General features: G+C 40.1%; 2 protein-coding genes across 4 annotated transcripts in view; one reads left to right on the top strand and one right to left on the bottom strand.

The window, feature by feature from the left end:
• The first annotated feature begins 480 nt into the window (after nt 1-480).
• The window catches only part of LOC127003329 (uncharacterized), a 49,028-nt gene continuing 26,275 nt past the window's right edge, over nt 481-23,233 (top strand). For 2 of the 3 annotated variants that reach the window (XR_007757037.1, XM_050869836.1), the window contains exon 1: nt 481-2,382. Coding sequence is in view for 2 of the 3 variants with exons in the window: in XM_050869836.1 (XP_050725793.1) it covers nt 2,238-2,382 (145 nt within the window). In the remaining variant the exon portion in view is untranslated. The remainder of the gene's footprint in view (nt 2,383-23,233) is intronic. The other variant, XM_050869837.1, reaches the window with a different exon arrangement.
• Nucleotides 8,971-17,910, bottom strand: LOC127003331 (cysteine and histidine-rich protein 1 homolog). Its single transcript, XM_050869839.1, has 8 exons — nt 17,667-17,910; nt 14,680-14,812; nt 14,192-14,297; nt 13,682-13,790; nt 12,971-13,073; nt 12,504-12,664; nt 12,082-12,284; nt 8,971-11,729 (listed from the first exon to the last, which is right to left on the bottom strand). The coding sequence occupies exons 1-8, from the start codon at nt 17,871-17,873 to the stop codon at nt 11,702-11,704; spliced, it is 1,050 nt and encodes a 349-aa protein (XP_050725796.1). The 5' UTR covers nt 17,874-17,910; the 3' UTR covers nt 8,971-11,701.

The raw sequence follows: 23,233 nt of genomic DNA, 5'->3' as shown, positions 1-23,233 counted from the left end.
CTCTCTCTCTCTCTCTCTCTCTCTCTCTGATAAGGTATTTTGTCATTTGATCTCTGCTCGTAAGAAGGATCAGGTGGCGTAGTAATGTCTGCAGATGTTGTCCTAGATTAAGTGGTGGTGGTGATGCTGGTGGCTAGGCTGTCCATTTAAGAGAGAGAGAGAGAGAGAGAGAGAGAGAGAGAGAGAGAGAGAGAGAGAGAGAGAGAGAGAATTATACAAAGTGGAAGAAACGTGTTTGGCTCTGAAAATGTCTGACAGAGGTAAAAACAAACAATAAGAGAGAGAGAGAGAGAGAGAGAGAGAGAGAGAGAGAGAGAGAGAGAGAGAGAGAGACAAAACGAAAATTGGGTCTGAAATATTGAATGGATGCACTAAAAAAATAAAAATACAAACCAGAGAGAGAGAGAGAGAGAGAGAGAGAGAGAACGCTAAGGTGTCACCCATCTGCAGAGTGTGACATGCAGGGTGGTGGTGGTGGTGGAGGCAGCAGCGGGTAGCGGCTGAGGACTGACGGAGCGAGTGGGTGGATTAGCGAGACAGCCCACTGGACCCTCATTCTACCCGCGCCACGGTCCCCTCCTCAACCTGCTCGCCTCCTGTCCTGTCCTGCCCGCCCTGTCCACCGAACACGCGTGCACTCTGAAACTACCTTTGTGTCCCTCCTCAACGCGGCTCTCCTGACTGACTCCACCCCACGGAACAGTTACATAAAGCCTATTACTCGGTCTTTGCACAGTGAGGATAAGCCTAGACCGGTAAAATAGCTCCCCCGTGTGTCACTCAACTATCTAACACTGGAACACACAAAAGAAGTGAAGATAAAGTGAAAGAGGTGATTAAAGTGTAAGAAAATAGTTTGTGTGGCGTTATGAATGTAGTTTTATAATACGAGACCACGGAAAAGTGAAGGGAAACTTTATAATTTGGTGTGCCAGTGAGTATAGTGAAAATATAAACATATATACAGTGAAGAGAAAAGATAAGAAAAACAAAGTAGTCTTATACTTTACTACATAAGCTTGTAACAGAAATATGACTCATTCTTACTCTAGTGCGCGTTTAGAAGTATCAAAATAATGTGAAAAAAAGGAGAAAGGTGAAGCAAAGGTGAACAGAAAACGTGGTGATGGTGGAGACCTTGGTTGTCCTGCTCGTAACGCTACAGTAGCAACGGACGAAGCATAAAAAACAACAGCAAAAAGCAAAAACAGGAGGTCCATTTTCGCGCCTCGTCCAAGGGTAATGAATTTATCCTGTTGGTGTCGTAGTGGCGTCGGTGGAGGTAGTAGTATTAGTAGTAGTGGTGGTGGTGGTAGTGGTAGTGTATACCCATCAACCATCTCTCGTGTCTAACTGATATGAAGTTTAACTCACGCTGATAAGAAAGAATTTATACTAGGAAACTACGCTGTGCTGTGACACCGCATGTTTGCCGTATTAACTGTGAGTGTGTGTGAGTGTTTGTGTAACTGTGTCGGAGAAAAAGACTGACACAAGAGAGGGAGAGAGAGAAAAAAAATAAAGCACTTCGTTTAGCTTTGTGTCGGTGTGCTGTGACTGCGTGTGCGTGTGTAACGGCATTGAAGGGAAAAAAAGAGGAAAAAAGAAGAGTAAGAGAGAAGGAAGAGAGAAAAAATTGATACTAAGTGCTCTCTCATCATCCGGTTGGCATTTTTCTGTGTGTGTGTGTGAGTGTGCGCGCGAAGTGACATTGAGAGGACGAAAAGAGAAAGATAGAAAAGAGTACAAGGCAGAAAAGGGAGAAAAAGCTACACAACAGAAAATATAGGAGGACAAAAAGAGAGATAAAGATAAGGCGGGAAAGTGAGAAAAAGTTATACAACTGTTAAAATAGGAGGACGAACAGAGATAGATAAATAAGAGAACAAGGCAGAAAAGGGAGAAAAAGCTACACAACAGAAAATATAGGAGGACAAAAAGAGAGATAAAGATAAGGCAGAAAAAGGGAGAAAAAGTTACACAACGGTTAAAATAGGACGAAAAGAGAAAGAGAAATAAGAGAACAAGGCAGAAAAGGGAGAAAAAGCTACACATAGAAAAATACAGGACAAAAAGAGAGATAAAGATAAGGCGGAAAAAGGGAGAAAAAGTTACACAACGGTTGAAATAGGACGACGAAAAGAGAAATAAAGAAAACAAGGCAGAAAAAGAGAAAAAAAAGGTATAAGAAAAAAATAGGGTTGATCAAGTGCAGTGAGGGTGAAAATCATGTGGTGATGGTGGACCTGCCAGCATCTGAGGACACAGGATCTTACAATAACGACGTAAAAAGAAGCAAAACCAGTTACGCCCGTCGGCTCGAATTGCAAGTGTGTGGCGGCGGCGGCGGTGGCGGTGCTGGCCGTGGTGAAATGACGAAAGGTAAGCTACGGACTATGAGTGTTGTTCGTCCTTAGCTGTGACGTCACCAAAACAGCTTTCTTTAATTTCTAAAGTGTTCTTGAATGACTGTGTGAGTGAATTCAAAAAGAGCAGCGATCCCTGAGAAAATCAATTACTGGTGGTCGTGATGTAACCCAGGCAAGCTACGGTCTATTGTTGTTCGCCCTTCGCTGTGATGTCACCAAAACAGTTTTCTAATTTTATCATACTGTTCTATATAGGATGAGTGTGTGAGTGAAGGCAAAAAGAGCTGCGAGTATTGTTTTCGTTAACCTTGAGCATGACGTCACCAAAACTTTTCTCTAATTTCATCTGAGGTGTTCTTAGGAGTGAATGCCAAGAACCTGCGTTACACGAGGAAATCTATCAATGGTCGTGGTAAAATAACGATAGGTAATCTACACACTATTTTATATCGTTCATCTTGATTGTGACTTTACCAAAACAGTTTTCTAATTTCATCATAATGTTTTATATAGGATGAGTGTGTGAATGAAAGCAAAAGAGGTGCGAGTATAGTTTTCGTTAACCTTGAGCATGACGCCACCAAAACTGTTTTCTAACGTTATCTGAAGTGCTCTTAGGGGTGAATGCAAAGAACTTGCGTTACGCGAAGAAATCTATTAATGGTCGTGGTAAAATTACGAAAGGTAATCTACACACTGTTGTTTATCGCTTGCTTTAGTTGTGACGTCACCAAAACAGTTTTCAAATTTCATCATAATGTTCTATATAGGATGACTTTGTGAGTGAAGGCAAAAGAGCTGCGAGTATTGTTTTCGTTAACCTTGATCATGGCGTCACCAAAACTGTTTTCTAATGTTATCTGAGGTGTTCTTAGAAGTGAATGCAAAGAACCTGCGTTACGCGAAATCTATCAATGCTCGTGGTAAAATAACGAAAGATAATCTACACACTATCGTTTATCGTTCATCTTGACTGTGACGTCACCAAAACTGTTTTCTAATGTTATCTGACTTGTTCTTAAGAGTGAATGCAAAAGAACCTGCGTTACACGAGGAAATCAATCAATGGTCGTGGTAAAATAACGAAAGATAATCAACACACTATCGTTTATCGTTCATCTTGATTGTGACGTCACCAAAACAGTTTTCTAATTTCACCAAAGCGTTCTATATAGGATGACCGTGTGAGTGAATGCAAACACCCTGCGTTACACGAGGAAATCAATCAATGGTCGTGATCAAATAACGAAAGGTAATCTACACACTATTGTTTATCGTTCATCTTGATTGTGACGTCACCAAAACAGTTTTCAAATTTGATCATGTTATCTGACTTGATGACTTAGGTGAGTGAATGCAAACACCCTGCGTTACACGAGGAAATCAATCAATGCTCGTGGTAAAATAACGAAAGATAATCAACACACTATCGTTTATCGTTCATCTTGATTGTGACGTCACCAAAACAGTTTTCTAATTTCATCAAGCTGTTCTATATTGGATGACTGAGTGAGTGAATGCAAACACCCTGCGTTACACGAGGAAATCAATCAATGGTCGTGATCAAATAACGAAAGGTAATCTACACACTATTGTTTATCGTTTGCCTTAGTTGTGACGTCACCAAAACAGTTTTCTATTTTCATCATGATGTTCTATATTGGATGACTGAGTGAGTGAATGCAAACACCCTGCGTTACACGAGGAAATCAATCAATGGTCGTGATCAAATAACGAAAGGTAATCTACACACTATTGTTTATCGTTTGCCTTAGTTGTGACGTCACCAAAACAGTTTTCTATTTTCATCATGATGTTCTATATTGGATGACTGAGTGAGTGAATGCAAACACCCTGCGTTACACGAGGAAATCAATCAATGGTCGTGATCAAATAACGAAAGGTAATCTACACACTATTGTTTATCGTTTGCCTTAGTTGTGACGTCACCAAAACAGTTTTCTATTTTCATCATGATGTTCTATATTGGATGACCGTGTGAGTGAATGCAAACACCCTGCGTTACACGAGGAAATCAATCAATGGTCGTGATCAAATAACGAAAGGTAATCTACACACTATTGTTTATCGTTTGCCTTAGTTGTGACGTCACCAAAACAGTTTTCTATTTTCATCATAATGTTCTATATTGGATGACTGAGTGAGTGAATGCAAGAAGAGCTGCGAAACTTGGATCAGTCAATAATAAAGAAAGGTAAACTAGACTATTATTTTCCGTTCACCTTGGTTATGATGTCACCCAAGCAGCTTTCTCTAATTTTTCAAGTGTTCTAGTATGACTGAGTGAACGCAGGAGCTGGGCTAACTGAGGGAATTAATCAGGGTGTAAAGAAAGGGAAGCTAGAGGTCGTCATTTCCATTCTTTTGACTGTGACGCCACCAAAACAATCTAACTTTTCTATACGTTTATTTGGAGTGTTCCCGAAAAGCTGTGTGAGTGATGGTACACCTGTCACCTGAGGAAATTAATCAGGGTGTAAAGAAAAGGAGGATAGAGGTGTTATGCCCATTCTCTTAAATTTGACTGTGACGCCACCAAAACAATCTAGCTTTTCTACAGGTATATTTTCAGAGTTTCCGATTGACCGAATGAACGTAAACTTGTAACCTGAGAAACTTAATCGAAGAAAAGGAAGGCAGAGGTGATTGCTTCCGTTTTCTCCTTAGACGCAACCAAAACAATCTAGCCTTTCTACAGACTGAATTAGTAGCCCGTATTCTTAACATAAAGGGACCTCAGTAAACGCCTATTTGAAAAGCCTCTCTAAGAAGTTCCTGGGATTTTCATGGACTGTTTTGTGATCCCGGTGATAGTTCTACACGAGTTCTGCATCTTGAAAGGGACAAAGCACCCATGAACAAGCTAGCCTTTCTACAGATTGAATTAAAAAGCCCAAATTTCTAAACGTATCGCCACCTCAGTAAACGCCTATTTGAAAACCCTCTCGTAGAAATTGCTGGGATTTTCATGGACTGTTTTGTGATCCCGGTGATAGTTTTACACGAGTTCTACATCTTGAAAGGGACAAAGCACCCATGAACAATCTAGCCTTTCTACAGATTGAATTAGTAGCCCGTATTCTTAACGTAACGGGACCTCAGTAAACGCCTATTTGAAAAGCCTCTCGTAGAAGTTGCTGGGGTATTCATGGACTGTTTTGTGATCTCGGTGATAGTTCTACACGAGTTCTGCATCTTGAAAGGGACAAACCACCCATGTTTACCCGGTTAATCTTCACTATGACCCTTAAAAATAGTCGCAATGGAAGCCCGATACGTTTAAAAGAATATCGTCACCCTCATAAAATAATCGCCTAAGTCAATTTTCAGCGATTTCCAGGTTTTCGTCTACATCAATTTTTCAACATCAGAAGACGAAAATACAATTGACGTTTCATTAATAACTGCTAAAAAAAAATGAAAATAAATTACTGCCTAAACTCGTGTCAGCTGCGGCCGTATTCGTCTCAGTTAATGGAATGAAAGTGTTATTTTTGCACTTTCTTTTAAAACAGGTACATATACTCATCGTCCATTTTAGTTTACATTTATTTTTAGTTTGCTAGCCATTTTTGTATAGTTGCCTTCATCATTCAGGGTTTGAGTGTTCTAGAATCGGCCTTTTCGTTTCTGCCTAAATCTTAAGCCAAATGGAATACTGACAGTTCTTTTATGAATTCCTGTAAAGCAGAAAATAATGACTTAGACGGTTTGTTTACGAAGGTGACGATATGGACTTTACTGTTCCTGAGCGACTGTGTAAGTGAATGTACGTACACCTGTCACCTGAGAGTATCAATGAAAACGAAAAGACTCATGATCGATTTCTCACGATTTCCCGCACCCACTCAATTCTTCCCACCTATGACGTAACCTCAAAGAATTCCTCCTTTATACGGCTTTATTATACTCTTCCCGGATGGTAGTGTGAGCGAATGCAGAGTCCTGTCACCGGATATGCTTAATCAAGGAGGAAAGGATATGTTTATTAAGTTGGGAGACTCAAGGGGTAGAACACGTAACTCAGACCGGCCTTCCCATTGTGCTGCTCGAGATACCGTTCATGCTGTCAAGTTTTTATTGTTGTTCGTCTTTTTTGTTTTTGTTTTGTTACGTGGTATTTAGAGTGTCGTATTGCCTTAGATGAAGTATATGTTTGGACTTGTAAATTATGTATAGTGTAAGAAATTCAGTGTGTGTGTGTGTGTGTGTGTGTGTGTGGAGTTAAAAGGAAAGTAAGCTATGATCCGTGAAGCAAACAAGCACACACACACACACAACACACACACACATACACACGAGGGGAAAAGAGGAAACGATGAGTCCTTGAAATAATGTGATCTTTTGTATACGGTGAAGATGTCCGTGTATTCGTGTGTGTGTGTGTGTGTGTGTGTGTGCTTCAGCCACTCGTTGGCCTTGGAAGAGGGAGGAGTGGGTAGAGTTCGAGACCACGGTGTTCTCTCTCTCTCTCTCTCTCTCTCTCTCTTTAAAACCTGATCTTGAGATGGAAAACACGAGGAAAACAAGGAGAGAGAGAGAGAGAGAGAGAGAGAGAGAGAGAGAGAGAGAGAGTGTGTGTGCCTTGCTTGCTCTGTTCACTGAAAGAAGCACCTTTTTGCACCGCACCTGCCATCCATCCACCTGCTTGTCATCATGCACCCGACGGTCAAGGTGGCAAGCTTTTTCTTTCACAGTGACATTATATAGAAAGGAAATGTTCAGGCGAGACTTATCCGTTAAACACACACACACACACACACACACACAATTCTCTATACATCAAAGACGAAAATACAATTGACGTTTCATTACTTACTGCGACAAAAAAAGTGAAAATAAATTCTGCCTAAACTCGTGTCAGCTGCGGCCGTATTCGTCTCAGTTAATCAAATGAAAGTGTTATTTTTGCACTTTCTTTTAAAACAGGTACATATCGTCCATTTTAGTTTACATTTATTTTAGTTCGCTAGTCTTTTTTCTCAACGTGTTTCGATCACATGCTCCCAAAGGAAAGCTTACTCTTACATGGAGGATTAAAAGTCACTCGCTCATGTTTTGCGCTCATAAATATGGAAAACTAGCTTCTGTCTCTTATTTGTCCAGACGAGGCAATATTGTCAACACACGCACACACAAGCAGAACACGTGCACAAATACGCATTGGCTTTGACGTCTGCTTCATCTGACGTGGCATTAGTTCACAGGAGTGTCATCATCTCGCTTACTCCCCCTGACATGGCCTCTAACCTCACGCCCCTTGACAATGCTCAGCATCTCAGCCTTCTGACTGAGCTTGTTACTGTAATGTTATATCCTTTTACACGAACAACAACCAGCCAACCGACCGGCCTTGTCATACATGTTTGTAAACACTATAGCATCGCAATGTTTTACAAAGGAGTCTCTCTCTCTCTCTCTCTTTCCTTTAAATTTTTTTTTTTTTTTACAGAAAATTGAAGCCTTCTGAATGCATTTCTATTATTCTACTAAAAGCACAGAACGATGTTCAGTGATATGTAGCCTAAGCCTTTTTCCCACGACTGCACCAAATAATAACAAGAGTCTAAGAAGTGTCACTTTTTGTCTAAGCAATTAATGTCTATCCAGGATGGATAATAGTTTCCTGCCTTCCTGCAGGTGACATGTGCTGAGAGGGCGGCTATTCCTGTCATCAAAGCAGTTTAGTGTGCTGAGCTGTACAGTCTCGAGGCGCCTCCATACTAACAGATCGTTAATAAATTAATGAAGTCAGTAATTATGACAAAATAGTAGAAGGTAAAGCATTTTCACAATAAGAGGATGGTATGATATAGAGTTGAGCTGTTGGTAGCCTGTACTACATACTTGCACTTACTTTGGGAGGTAACACAGAAGAGGAACGGAAAAAATTCCATCAAATTTTATACCATGGCTGTCACATGATCAGATACCCCATTACCTGTATCTGGGATGGGATAATGTATCTAATTTGAACCCCACGCCTCATGAGGAGCAATGCAGCCTTAACATGCGCAAGGTTATCTTAATTCATTGTTACATCTGATTTGAAAGGCAAGACATGAAATTTCCTTATTGAGAATTGCTAAAGTTGATTTGTAAACATATATGAGAGGGTGAGTTTAGATGATTTTCCTTAGGACTGGAAACAGCCCTTGAACTAAGCTGTCATGATGCCAGGTGGTAAATAATTCTGGCACTGCTGCCAGATTCATTGTGCTAAAATATACAGGCTCGCATAAACAAGGAACTGATGTAGATTTGTTCCCTGTTCATCAGCAAACCCCAAACAAGACTCCCAAGCGGTGAGTGTTGTGGTAAGGGGCAACCTGCAGACCGTTCACTGGCCAGGGCTTCTGCCACACAGGTCATAGTTGTTGCACAAATAAGTACTGTTACAATGAATACCAATCAGTTACTTACAAAGCCTCAGGTCTGTATGCCTCCTAACAGTGCTCTAGAGTCTAGAGGGAGCAGAGAGCAGTGATGCAGTCCTAACTCTTGTTTCCAGAAGGTGAGCAGCAAATGGACCTCAGCCCTCCACCACACACTTCCTACATGAGTGTCAATAATCAAGGTGTAAATCATTATGTTTTATTTAGCAACTGAATAATGGTCAAAATACAGTAAATTTGGAACAAATTTGAATGTCCAAGGTTATCAAATGTTTCCTCAAGAAGAATGTGATTTGTTCATTACATACAAAAAAGCAAACAAATATAAATTATTTACAAACTGACATTTTTTGTCATTAAAGCCTGAATATGCTAAAAAGCATAGTTATTAACTACCAAATCAGTAAATAAAATGAATATGCATGATACCAAGAATATGAACACATTTAAGGGAAAACTCTTCTGCACCAAACTATTTTCCTGGCCTGGCATGTGCAGCCCCAAAGCCCAGACATACACACACATCCTCTTGTCTGAAAATTTGCCTCAAATATCTTTAAAATATGCTCTCCCATTGTTCACAGTACCATTACAGCCACGGTCTCATTGTGAAATAAATTACTTTGTCTATCTCCCAGAGATCTATGAAAAGAATCGCTGGATTATTATAGTTTTGTAATATTTAGCCAAAGACTTGAAATTTTTCCTTCCACACTTGCAAATTCAACAATGAAGTTACTGTTTAAATAGGTATGAAGTAACAATGTGTAAACTAGACTATTTCAAAGGAGTGAAAGATGGAGAGCATAAAACAAAATGCTCGTTTCACAGGGCACCAATTCATGGGGTCTCTTGGGGCTGTCCACATAGCAGAAAAAACAGCTACATTTGCATGTGAAGAAAACTGTTCAATAACTTAAGGATGAGAAGTGAACATTTTGGCATACCGCTAAGCGCCTTCCCAGCGGGCAGCACAAAGAAACGTGTTGCTGTATGCATTCAGGTGAGGGATAAATATATATGGGCATTAAAGATACTGAATAGTCTTATACTTAAGACACAGAAATATTACCTTTATATACACTATAAATGTCCAAGAACATAAACTTTAACAAATATTTGGTACATAATTTTGTGTGTCCTTGGGGATCTTTACAACACACTGGGCCAACAGACAGATAGGATAAGTCTGCCAGTGACCTGATAATTTGACCAAAAATCACAGCTGGGCCAAAAGGCATGTCAAAAAACCTTCATTGGTAATTTATCGTATGCCTCTGTTGAACATTAAATTTTATCTGTATAAATATAAATAATTTTCCTTATATAAATATGAAACCATAAATACTTTACAAACATCTGCAGTCACATTAATCTTGTATCACTTAATCTCATTGTTAATAATATAATAGTATTTTTATTGTTTGATACTGTCAATAACATTAGGTCATCTTATGAACATGCACGTTCCCAAGAAATGCTTCCTATCAGACTGAGACAACTCTGAAACTGACTAACGGGGTCACATTTCACCACCCCAACTTCAATTCCAAAGCATGAAAACTGGGCAAGTATCTTTCTTTTTTACTATTCTGAAAGCAATCTCATAAGCTGAAGGATATCTCTTCATCAATGAAGATGAATTAAATTACTTTAGAAAGGCTGATGACATGTACTGCAAGAAAATACACATCTCTTTCTTACGTTACTCCTTTAACCACATTATTTAAAGCTAATTAAAATTGTCTGCTACTCATTTCTGATAAGGGAGAATTTGCATAGAGAAACCTTACTGGTAGCCTACATACAATAAACTAAGCAGATTCTTCATAATTTCTTAACATTCTGGCACTGAGCAAAGCCTCCTGCATACCATCATATACAGTCTAGGTACCCTGTTTAATTTACATAAAAGATACATCAGATCAATGCAACTCAATCAGTGAGGTTCATCTTGAGAAAAGCTTGAATGAATATGTGGTATAAATCTCATGACTATACTTCAGAGGATAAACATATTTTGAATGAAAAACAGTGTATTGTTTTCAAAAGTTAAAGGGTATCAAACAGGCACAAGAACCTGTGGGAATCCTTTTGCTAAGTCAATGATCTAATTTATCCAGGAACCAAATTATAAACAAGAATACATAAGCAGAAAAATTTAAACTGCCTATTAATAATTATACTCATCAAAGCTGATGCCAAAGAAATAGTGTGGGAGAAGTTTTTGGTAAGCAACTTCACAATTCTGAGCTGAACTTCATGTAAAGATTCCTGAATCTCACAAATCTTCTCAAGCAAAGAACAACAACGTATTTGAGCTTTTCTACTGTCTTTGATGGAATTATTGTGATGCAGTAATTACTATACGTCTACGCTGAGACTCCTGCAGCATTAACACCTTTATGAACTGCCAGTCTTCCCCTTGATACTAGATCCACTATGTCACCTCATCACTTAGCTGCCTCGTTTGTTGACTTTGATGTCAATATTAATTCTGTGTTTAGTGTATATTAAAATAAATAAAGACTGGAAGCAAACCAGCAAATATTCCAGGCTAGAGAACAGTGGTAATGATTTTATTTAATGAAGACATGTCCTTACTATAGGTTTAATAAATAACTGTGATGAGGTACACTGATGAAAGCCCTTAATGCCAGTTTTCTACATTACAGACTACACACATGTACTATTAAGTATGTACACATGACGTCTTGTCTGGGAAAAGTGGAGTGCATAAGCCTTTGCAAATGTGACTAACTGACAGAGCTTCATGTCATCCCAGAACACAACTAAATGCAATGGAAACTAACACAAGCACATCTTAATCATACCTGCTGCAAGTGTGCTAACGTCATCTCCATAGTGGCACCCAAAAACACGAATTTACAAGTGGGAATTTGGTGTTTCTAAAAGTTATTTGGTCACCATTCCCATCATCAATCTGAAAAGGTAACACCAAAGAAAAATTACTCTGCTGTTCTGTTGAAAGAAAAGGAAATCAGATTTACCATAAGATTTGAAAATGAAGACAATTCCCTCATATTATGAAGGTGGAGTATAATTACAGTGTTAACCTATTCACAAGTGATTGGCATATTATCAAAACTAAAATACTATGTCATTGTTTTTCCTCAAAATTCTGTTCAGCACATTATAACTATTATCCATGGTTGTTGCAGGCTAAGTTCTTGAAAATAATCATTCATACACAAAGAAACATTTTTGTTTAAAAAAAAAGTCAAAACAATGTAGCTCCCAACCATTGAGACAATGCTTGCTCCACAAAGCCTTACCTGAAGTCAATGATGCGAGCAGCCAAAAGCTTGTTGCACTCAGCGCTATCAGGCAGCGGGAGAGCAAAGAAGGGACTTTCAGTGTTGCTCTCAGTGAACTCAAACTGGCAGATGTGAGGGTCAACACGCATGTCCCCGAAGGGGCCACGCAGGATCATGAAGTGCACCACCATGGGGCTGCTTGGCTTGCTCTTCACAATCAGCTGAAGGGAGAAGGGACTCGGTACATTTGAATGTTTATTTATGCCAAATCAAAATACCAGAAAATGCTATCATTAAAAGCATGGCTTGGCTAGTAGGCTCCATCTGAATAAATGAAGTATTTAACACTGATGCACAGTAAGGAAGATGATGGTGGAAGAAGTGAGGTAAAGATGAAGAGTACAGAGTAAAGAGGAGGAAGAGAAAGTCATGGTAATCACCTGATAGGTGATGAAGCGATTGCAGGTGAGATGGGGGTCCTTCTGGTTGTCATTGAGGCGTGCCTTGATCACCCACTGGTAGCTCAAGGCAGAGAACCGGCTCGTTTCGTAGAACAGTTTGTGAATAAACTCGTCCGTGCGGTACGGCTTCAGCTGCAGGTCTTTGGTTTGGAGGGAGGGAAGGTTGAAAGGAGAAGAACTGACATAGCTGTTTGTGATACAGGGCTGAGATAATGACTTTATTCATAAACTTATGAATGGTTTTACTGTACTTTCCTACCATATTAAATATCTAAATTGGTATATCTAAAGGTATTTATCACATCTACTTTTAAAGTCATAAATGATATCATCCAAAATATAAGAATTAAATATATCCATATACAGGTGTTTTGAAAATAAACTTGAATAATGCACATTCAATTCTTAAGGAGGATGTTAGTCTGACAAATAAGAGTGAGCCTCACCATTGAAAGTGATCTTCTCAAATGAGAGAACAGACATTATTTGAGTGAAAATCTTTGAGGCCTCTTCCACATTCTCTGCTTGCCTCTGCAGATGTGAAAACACCTGGAGGAGAGAGCACAGGTGACTCAGACTGTCCTGGTGACAGGAAGCCCTCTGAATATGGTTTGTTAACTTGTAGCTGTAAATCACCCTAAATACTCCAGAAAATGGTTCTAATGAGTCTGCTTAACCTTAGTAGTGTCTTTTAAAACCTTTATTAGACAAATAAATAAGATTTTAATAAATCTAGTGAAGGAAAATATGTTCATGATATAATTATGCCCATCATCACCAACTATACACTGTCTAACAAACTGAGCTACAAGAAAGGTGGGCACAGAAAACATCCCAGTTATTCATAAGGGAAATTGCCATGTAAAAAAACAATCATTAATACTCAGTAAACAATAATGAAAATTACCATCAAAAGAAACAACCAAAGTGATTAAGACCTGTCAACAGTGCTTTAGGGCAGGAGCTCCTCATCCTCACTTATCAAAGCAAACTTCATTAACAACCTTCACAATGACACCAAACTGTTTTTAATGACCTGTGATATGACAGTTTAGTTTTGCACCACAAAAGGACACCACTGAATTAGCTATTCCTCAGGTCTTGCATACCATCCTGACAAAATATGAGCTAAGACTCTAGAGCATGTTAGTGCTGACCTGGGCTCCACTGTGGTTGGGGTGCTGACACTGCTGCTGGTGGCTGTTCACCTCATGGTATGGGCCACGCCAGCCACAGCCAAGCAGGTTGTACTGACAGTGAACAGGTCTGGAAGGAAGCGTTGCACCACTGAGGGTCACGCTGTTAAGGTGCCCCAAGTGTCTACGTATGATTATGGAACCTGGGGTGACGGATACTAAAAAAAGATATCTCAATGAATGTGAGCATCATGGTGAAAATTACATTGCAGAAAGGAAAATATGTAACACAATGTACAAGTGAATAAATCTACTTAAGTGGTGAATTTCAAAGAATTAATACACAAAGCCCTTATCAATTAATATCAAATGCAGCAAATAATTACAAAAAACACAGTTTGCTTAATTGAAGTTGTTCTGTGCTTAATAAGTAAATGTTTGTATTGACATCAGAGCAATCAACTAAAGAGTAAGGAACTGCTGTCACCCCCCCCAAGCCCCATCAAGAACATCAACAAAAGCAATATTGACCTTTCCTCACAAAGCTCTGCCTCGTGCCGGTCAAGAGAGTTGCGTGGGTACTTCTGGCCACAAAACTGGCACTCCGCAGGCAGCTCCGAGACAGCTTTCTCTACAGCTATGAGATAAACATTGGCGGGGAGGGAAATACATCATTATGCTGCCATGTGTTTGGCAACCTCAGTCATATGGTATGCAACATATGCCCTTTGAACAGCAGAACATATGCCGAGTACATAGGAACACAAGCAACCATAATAATAAATATGAATAATGATGGCTGTCACAAAATTAAAGAGTGACGAGCAAGAGTGACGATCATAACATGATGGGAAAATGTACATGTGACAGTAATTACGCTGAATCACATCACCTTAAACATTCTGAACTGATCAAGAGTAAAAGTGAGCAGCCAATGATCATAAAGACATTCATAGAAATATTTGATCTTTACTTCACCTCTGGAGTTCTGAGAGTCACCCATGAGTGTAACCTCTTACCCAAATTCCTGGTGGCGAGAGAACGCGATATTTCCACACGACAGTTGGGGCAAGTGGCTGTTTCATCCCGAATTCGAGCATCAGCAAGGAGATGAGTGAAGCAGCCAGCACACATGAGATGTCCATTTGAACACTGACAAAGAATAACTCACTGTAATGCATACATTTGCTGCTGCCACTCAACAGGAACAGCAAAAGCCTATTACATCGACAAGTACTCCTTGAATGTGACTTTTGAATTTTAATGAAGAAAATAGTTAGAATTTTTCTGCAAGTGAATTTTAGAAAACAAGAGAGCGGGCAATATAACTTTGATGCAATACTCAAGACTGCCCTCATCCTTTCCTGTAAAAAGATAAACATGACAGTAATTAGTACAAAAGCTGCACCATCTAGGGAATGGAGACAAAAATAAAGTTAGATTAACTTTATACTCATCTCTGACATAAATAACTAGTACATATATGCTATTCTCCTCAACATATGATACTTAACCTAGGTAAAGAGATGCATCATATCTTAAAGTTTTATATTGATTTAGGAAGCAGCATGGTTATTACCATGGATATTTAGCAGTGCTTTCCTTACCACAGGCTTACCCAATTTTAAACAATGTTCAGCTGCTAATATTAATCAAGCATTAGAAAAATCACAGCATGGACAAAATCAAGTTAATCGTATTTCTGCATTGGTCCTGGTGCCCTACACAAGATCGCAACATCCAGGGTGAGAAGGAAAGGGTTGCCGGACATCTCTCTGCACTGCATCAGCCTCATCTTGGTTGGTCTCTTCTTCTGAAGGTGAAGGTTCTTACAGCAGCTTGGGGAACAGCCTCATTGAGAGAGGTCCAAGAAAAGTAGCCTAACACTTACACTGACAGATAAAGATGCATCTTCATAGCATGGGAAGATGTATAGGGGTGAGAAGGTAAAGATAAGAGAATAAGCATAGGAAAAGTTTACCTTCCTTGCAAGTAAGCAGAAAAGTGTTGCCAGGTGATTATAGTGATACAATATCTGTCTAGCATACCTGAAAGTCACTCATAACCTGTCACTGCTACTGAAGTGATGAGCATCACTCCACTGAGCATTTAAGTACTTTGCTATCTCTGAATATTTGTCATTCAACTTTAATTGACAAAAAGTTTTCTTTGAAGGCCCTGATGGCTTACTTCTGCTTTACATTAACTTAGGTATTTTCATAACTGACAAAAAATATTACAATTATTTATGAAACTTCAAGCTTATACAATGAGGATAAAAAATTAAGTTGAATGGATGAGATATTTTCCTTTTTGACTGATCTGTTTTGTTTCTGGAGTAGTCTATTTAAATGATAACTTCCTAAGTGTACTTCTAAGTAACCATATTTCTAGGTGTTGTTAACACTTCTTAAAGTACACCAATTCAGATATAAATTAACAGAAGTGTCCAAACAAATCAATTTATTGGTGGCTACCCATAATTAATAACTAATCATTACCAGAAATTTTGAAGTACGTAATTATAATAAATTTAAGATACCGGTATGTATTCATATAATCATTTTTATATGCTATGATTATATCAACATACCATAAACATCTATTGTTTCTCATTCAAGATTTAGCTATGATTATAAAACTATAATTTTTAACAACTGTCTTAAATTTGGCCACAGCAGATGTATCATTTCTTTCACTACATTTAAGGTTATATATAAAACATTTTGTAATGCTAGGTACTTTGTACCTAAACTACTTTTATTTAGAGAAACATGGATATATTCAAAATAGTGCAAAATTGTATAAACCTTTTATTTTTTTAAATTAAATCATACAGCATACTCTTACAAGATTGATCTTGAGACAACAGGTACTGAAATTTCTTAAGACTGAGAGACTTTAAGGTACATGAATAAAATTATGACTGATTAACACACAAACAGCAACCCTTGCCCTCAACAGCTCGTTCGTTTCCTCTGCCACGATGACAATCCGGTAATTAGCGATGAAACAACTTACGGTTGTAACAAAATCCAAGAAGCCGTATTAAGACTTGTTCATTTCAACTATCTTCATAAAATAACCAGCTACCTCCTTCTATTTATTTCTATAAATAACAAAATTACCTACACTGATTTTACAAAAATAAAAAAATACAGACATACAAAGGATCACTAACAATAAATATATTTCCACGATACAGGAGTACAATAATTTTTTAGTTATGATGTTCAAGGCTTCGAACAGTTGCCATCATTCTTACCTCGTAACTTTTTGTCAACTAATAACACGATATACAGCAAATGTTTAGCGAGGGAACGTTTTCAAGAAAAAAAATTGCTGGAAGATAAATCATTATGGCCCACTGATGACACATTATTAGTTACTTTATACTAACTCTCATCAACATTGTTACTGAAGGTTCCATGGCAAACCCTAGTTTATGTCTATCCCCTGAGGTGACAAACCCTGCCATGTACTGTTCTATCCCATGTAATATTTTTGTGAGTAAAACTTCATATTAGACAGCTGAAAGAGAAAGGTTATAATTCTACCATAACAGCATGCACCCTTCTGCCTCCTGACCAAGCCTTGAGTATGCAGCACTATGATTAACTGCTGACAAAGAAAATTAATGCAATTAGGGAATGACTTAGATACCACACTAGCTTAAAATTTGAGTTTGGAATGTCTTCTAACTGTTACTAGCAGCGGTGACAGCCCCAACTACTACCCCCCCTTCCTAGCCTGAGCAATGGCCTCCTGCGCGGAGGACACGGCCACGGGCTGCGAGGAGCCTGACCACCATTTCTTCCTCTCGCGCTCCTACCTCATCCCCGCCTCCCTCGGCACCACCACGCCCCTCACTCGCCACGACACTAACGCTACAGCCTGCCTCTCCGCCCGCCTCACGCCCCCCTTGGCGGCACGCAACACAGGGGCGAGCAAGCCTGGGATGAGCCCCGCAGGCCCGTCCCTCGCCCAAAATGGCCCTCCCACTGACCTGGTACACGGCTGACCGGGGCAGGTCGAGACAGACAGCGCAACATAAAATGCCCCCCAGGCGAGCCTCCAGTTTATTTTCATTGTCATCGCGATCACATGTCTCCAGGCGAGGCTTCTTGGAGGCCACGTCGTCCTCCTTCGCCTCCTCGGGCCGTTTTTCTGCTACAGCTGGCGTGCTGGAGGAGGCGGCCACTGGCTCCGTCATGGTGTCCGCTCGTCGACTGGTTTGTTTTCCTGCGATCAGCTGTTCGCACAGGCGTGTCCGGCGCACCTCAGCCCTCCGAAAAACAAAGTAGTTCCTCTTCTATTCGCTTTTTTTCGACTTTTAATCTTGGGTTAACTATAATGTTTTGACTCTAACATATTATTAGTTGATATCTGAGCACTGGATAAGCTATTCTAGACCCGTAGCATCTAAAACATAAAATCAGTCCATCTGGCTTTGTTACGACATTGCGTAAAAAGGGGGACACGAAACCAAACTTGGCAGCATTTTATTTTCGCGTTGTATGATGTTGCAGGAGGGAGTACACGTCACATCATTAATATTTCATCTTGCTTCGAATTGTTTGTACCTCAAATCCACTCCGAAGCCAACGCTGCGGGCAGTGTTAGGGGGAACATGTGGACGAGATAAAATAGAGGAGCCACCCCTCGAGGAAGTAGCCTGTAACAAAGAGGTCTCGGCAGTAGCATCGCCGCCCAATCTACGCAGCAATAATTGAAGCGCTCTTTGTGCAGGTGTTGGGAGAGCCTGTCACCCTAAGCCCCTGTCATGTCATATTCGTCACGCATTCATGACCGCACCACACACACCGTCTCACTCCTCCAGCCAGCATTCATGAGTAACTGACTCCCCTCTATGAATGAATATCCTGTGTGTGTGTTGACGTGGTAGGTACAAAAATAAACTACGCAGTACCTAAATAAGGAGCGTGCGGTCTTGTAAGATATTTTCTTTTTCAGTAACTAGATCTCGCTCTCTGTCTCTCTCTCAACAGACAAAGGCCGCGATCACCGACTATTCGACGCGCTATGGGCATGCAATAGTACACTCGTCTTATGGTACACTAATGACCGCAAACAGACGCATGCATGGAGACGCTGTTCTAAAGGTGATAATGAAACAACTGCAAGTTATTAGTGACAAATATATTAAAGTCCTCATGATAAAACTGCTCAAATATTAAACCGACATTTTTATTTTATTTTACAACAAAGGAGACAGCTCAAGGGCACACACACAAAAGGAAACAATAATAAAAAAAAAGTCCGCAACTCGCTGCTCCTAAAAAAAAAAAAAAAAAAAAAAAATCAGAGGTGGCCGAAAGAGAGGTCAATTTCGGGAGGAGAGGATATATAACAAGTGTATCATGACTTTATTTAATGATTGTTACGTTACGATTGGTAGAATAAACACACAGAATGGAGAGCTACTCATTGCCAGCTTTCCTCTCCCCCCACCAAGGCTAAACAAAGCAAGGTCGACCCTCCAGTCCATTCACTAAAAAAAAAAAAAAAAAAAAAAAAAAAAAAGACATGCGAACCTCGTGTCTGTGTGGAAAGTACAGCCAATACAACGCACGAGTAACTATTCCAGGAGAGATTCGAACTCCCAACACTTCAACTGGCATTATAAAGTATTACCCTAAGATACCGAAAACAACAAACCAAAGCTATAGGCATCATAGAAATAATAAGAGGAAAATAGCAAAGTTGGGCTTAACATGTGGTTAGAAGAAGACCTAGCAAAGAGAGCAAAAGGCAGACTGACTTGAAGATAATAGTAAAAAGGGAGAATTGATAAAAGATGGGAATATGAGAGGAAAAAAAGAGATGGATTGAACTTGTGATTACGATGACAGATAACAGAGCAAAAGACTGACTGACTAGAAGAGAAATAAAATAGTAGAGGGAGACGATAAAATATGGGAAAATGAGAGGAAAAAAAGAGATGGGTTGAACTTGTGATTACGATGACAGATAACAGAGCAAAAGACTGACTGACTAGAAGATAAATAAAATAGTAGAGGGAGACTTGATAAAATATGGGAAAATGAGAGAAAAAAAAGAGATGGATTGAACTTGTGATTACGATGACAGATAACAGAGCAAAAGACTGACTGACTAGAAGAGAAATAAAATAGTAGAGGGAGACGATAAAATATGGGAAAATGAGAGTAAAAAAAGAGATGGGTTGAACTTGTGATTACGATGACAGATAACAGAGCAAAAGACTGACTGACTAGAAGAGAAATAAAATAGTAGAGGGAGACTTGATAAAATATGGGAAAATGAGAGGAAAAAAAAGAGGTGCGTTGAACTTGTGATTACGATAACAGATAACAAATAGAACAAAAGACTGACTAGAAGAGAAACAAAATAGTAGAGGAAGACTTTGATGATGGAGATATGAGACAGAACAGTTAGTAAGCCAAAACAAGGAGACCATTTACAGTAACCTTGGTCAAAACATACCAGAGAATAACACAAAATCATATCTCATGGGCAACGTTCCGGGAGGCTTTGTTCACCTGCGGACACAAAATAGTTGATGATGATGATGGTGACAATACCACCCTCTATCGTTGAGGTGCGGCGGCTCCCTCACCTTCAGCAGTCAAGGGAGCGAATGTTGCGTGCTGAGAAATGCAGTTTGTTGTGTGTTAATATTAAACAGTTTTAGTGATGTTGCGATTAGAAAAGGGTCACATATTGATTCTCTCTCTCTCTCTCTCTCTCTCTCTCTCTCTCTCTCTCTGCATTTTTTGTGTTTTGTATGATCTTTATAATGTCTTTAGCTTTGGTTTGTTCTCTTATATGTCGCTACTCTCTCTCTCTCTCTCTCTCTCTCTCTCTCTCTCTCTCTCTCTCTCATGCTTTTTTTATAATGTCTTAATCTTAGTTCTCAATGTTAATATTCTCTCTCTCTCTCTCTCTCTCTCTCTCTCTCTCTCTCTCTCTCTCTCTCTCTCTCTCTCTCACACACACACACACACAGACGATATGTTGCCCGGTGTAAATCTCAATGAGGCGGTTGACTGCTGACCCCGTTCCTGAGCCAACACCTGCGTTGCGAAACACGGCGACTGCAAGGAGTGAGAGTTCGATTGAAACATACCAACCATTGTTTCGTTACTTCAGACAAGTGACACTGAGAGACTGTTCTTCGTAAAATACATAAAATTGTTTGAGAATGTAGAGCAAATTCCATAATCCTACACCGTGTCTTAATAACAGCCTGAACTAAGCTTTACAATCCCATACAATCCATAATAGTTAGGTTTTCTCCTCACCATCAGATACACAAGAAATTTCCCGCATACTTTCCATTTTTTTTACGGTGAAGGAAGCAGCTCAAGGGCAAAAAATAAATGAAAAAAAGCCCACCCAAAATTCAATATCAACACGAAACACTGTACAAAGATTTTTTAAAGTCATTGGTATTGGTTTGGGAGATCGCTAAAGGGGCTACCACACTGGGCAAATTTTCCGTGGATTTTCAGTCAAACCACGATTTCCGCTGGCGTGGTACTCATTTGTTTCTTGTTATTGCTGCTGATGATGATGGTGAGTAATACCGTCGTCCTTCGATGAAATCTACCTTAGCTTTTGAAGATCGTGGACACGCCAGAAAACCACGGAAATATGAGAACCACGCCAGCGGAAATCGTGGTTTGATTGAAGATCCTCGGAAAATTTGCCCAGTGTAATAGCCCCGTAACCCATCATGGCAAACTGTGAAAATGGCCCTGATCGAGTGACGGCGTTTTCTTACATCAGATGACTAACTGATGACTGCTTCTGCATGTCCGAAAAACTGGTGAAGAAAAGTAGTAGTGCTAGGTGGCTGCATAGGTGTATATTCGCTCTTGGTGTGGTACTGGTTGGAAAAAGAACACACTGTATCTTTGATCTAGCTTTTCTTTGCGGTGTCTCAACAGTCATTCGAAGTAGGTTTGCCAATCCCTCTTACTTAATATGTTGATCGGTTAAGTTATAAATATAATGACCTCTATTTGGCTCCACACACACACACACACACACACACACACACACACACACACCTGTGACTTAATCCTGCACATATTGTACTCTCTCTCTCTCTCTCTCTCTCTCTCTCTCTCTCTCTCTCTCTCTCTCTCTCTCTCTCTCTCTCTCTCTGTTAAATGTTTGCCCCCGGGCGGTCAAACACTGCATGTACATAATTAGAAATAGGAGGAGGAGGAGGAGGAGGAGGAGGAAGGAAGAAACATAGAAGAGCAGGCAACATCAAACGTATCGGCTTATAACGAGGTACCCTTAACCTATTCGACAGGAACTTCACATTTGCCATTTTTCAGATCATTGGATAATCCGGTCAATGTCCTTTGAATGACTTTGCATCGACCGTGGTGTGAGTCCCCCCATCCCTTTAGCCTTTGGTGTCATGAGCGAACTTCGATAAAAAGGACTGTATTCTGTGTTCTAAGTGTTCTGTGTTCTGTGTTCTAACATGAGCGAACTTCGATAAAAAGGACTGTAGTCTGTGTTCTAAGTGTTCTGTGTTCTGTGTTCTAACATCTACGAGAGGCTTTTCAAAGAGGTGAACTGAGGTGCTGATACGCGGACTGGAGGCCCACCACTGATCATTGCGGTGCTCGGCCAGTGACATGGAGCCCCTTGGAAGTCTGTCGATTAAGTAAAACTCCTTATTTGCTCTCCGTAAACCAGTCACTTACCCACGGATTCAGATTGTCTACTATACCCCTATTTGGGCGGAGGAAGAGGAGGAGGAAAAGAAGAAAATTAAAAAGGAGGAGGAGGAGCAGGAGAAGGATGAAGAGGAGGAAGAAGAGGAGAAGGGAAAGGAGGAGGAGGAGGAGGAGGAGGAGGAGAAAGGAAAGGAGGAGGAGGAGGAGGAGGAGGAGGAGGAGGAGGAGTAAAAATAAATTCAAACTAAAATAGGAAAAGGAATTACACACACACACACACACACACACACACACACACACACACACACACACACACACACACACACACACACAAACGCACACGGAACGAGAAAAGAGGTCAGTGACACGCAAAACTGACATTCTCTCTCTCTCTCTCTCTCTCTCTCTCTCTCTCTCTCTCTCTCTCTCTCTCTCTCTCTCTCTCTCTCTCTCTCTCTCTCTCTCTCACGCACACACAAGAAAGAAGGATAAAGGAAATGACATAATGAAGAAGATAACGCTCAGTACTGGCCCAAACAGCCTCACGCAAGCAACGTTGGCCCACCTTGTCATTAGCACCTGTTCGGCACGTCACGCACACACCCCAGAAACACGGTAACAAATTTAGCCTGACCTGATATTAGCGAAGCACGGAAAGACGCGGAAGTTATACCCTTTGCTGCACCGTGAAAATACAGACAACCCAAGACCCGTATTTTCAAACGTCTCGGCGCCTCTGTCCGCTTGTTTTAAAAGCCTCTCCTAGAAGTTATTGGCATTCACATGGACTGATCTGTCATCCCAGTGATAGTTTTACACGGTTTCTGGATCTTTAAATCGGAAAATACCCATAAAGACCAGGGTAATCTTC

The sequence above is a fragment of the Eriocheir sinensis genome, chromosome 25, assembly GCF_024679095.1.
Source record: "Eriocheir sinensis breed Jianghai 21 chromosome 25, ASM2467909v1, whole genome shotgun sequence".
Lineage (NCBI taxonomy): Eukaryota > Metazoa > Arthropoda > Malacostraca > Decapoda > Varunidae > Eriocheir > Eriocheir sinensis.
The sequence above is the reverse complement of the archived record's forward strand: the minus strand, read 5'-3'. Positions and strand labels throughout refer to the sequence as shown.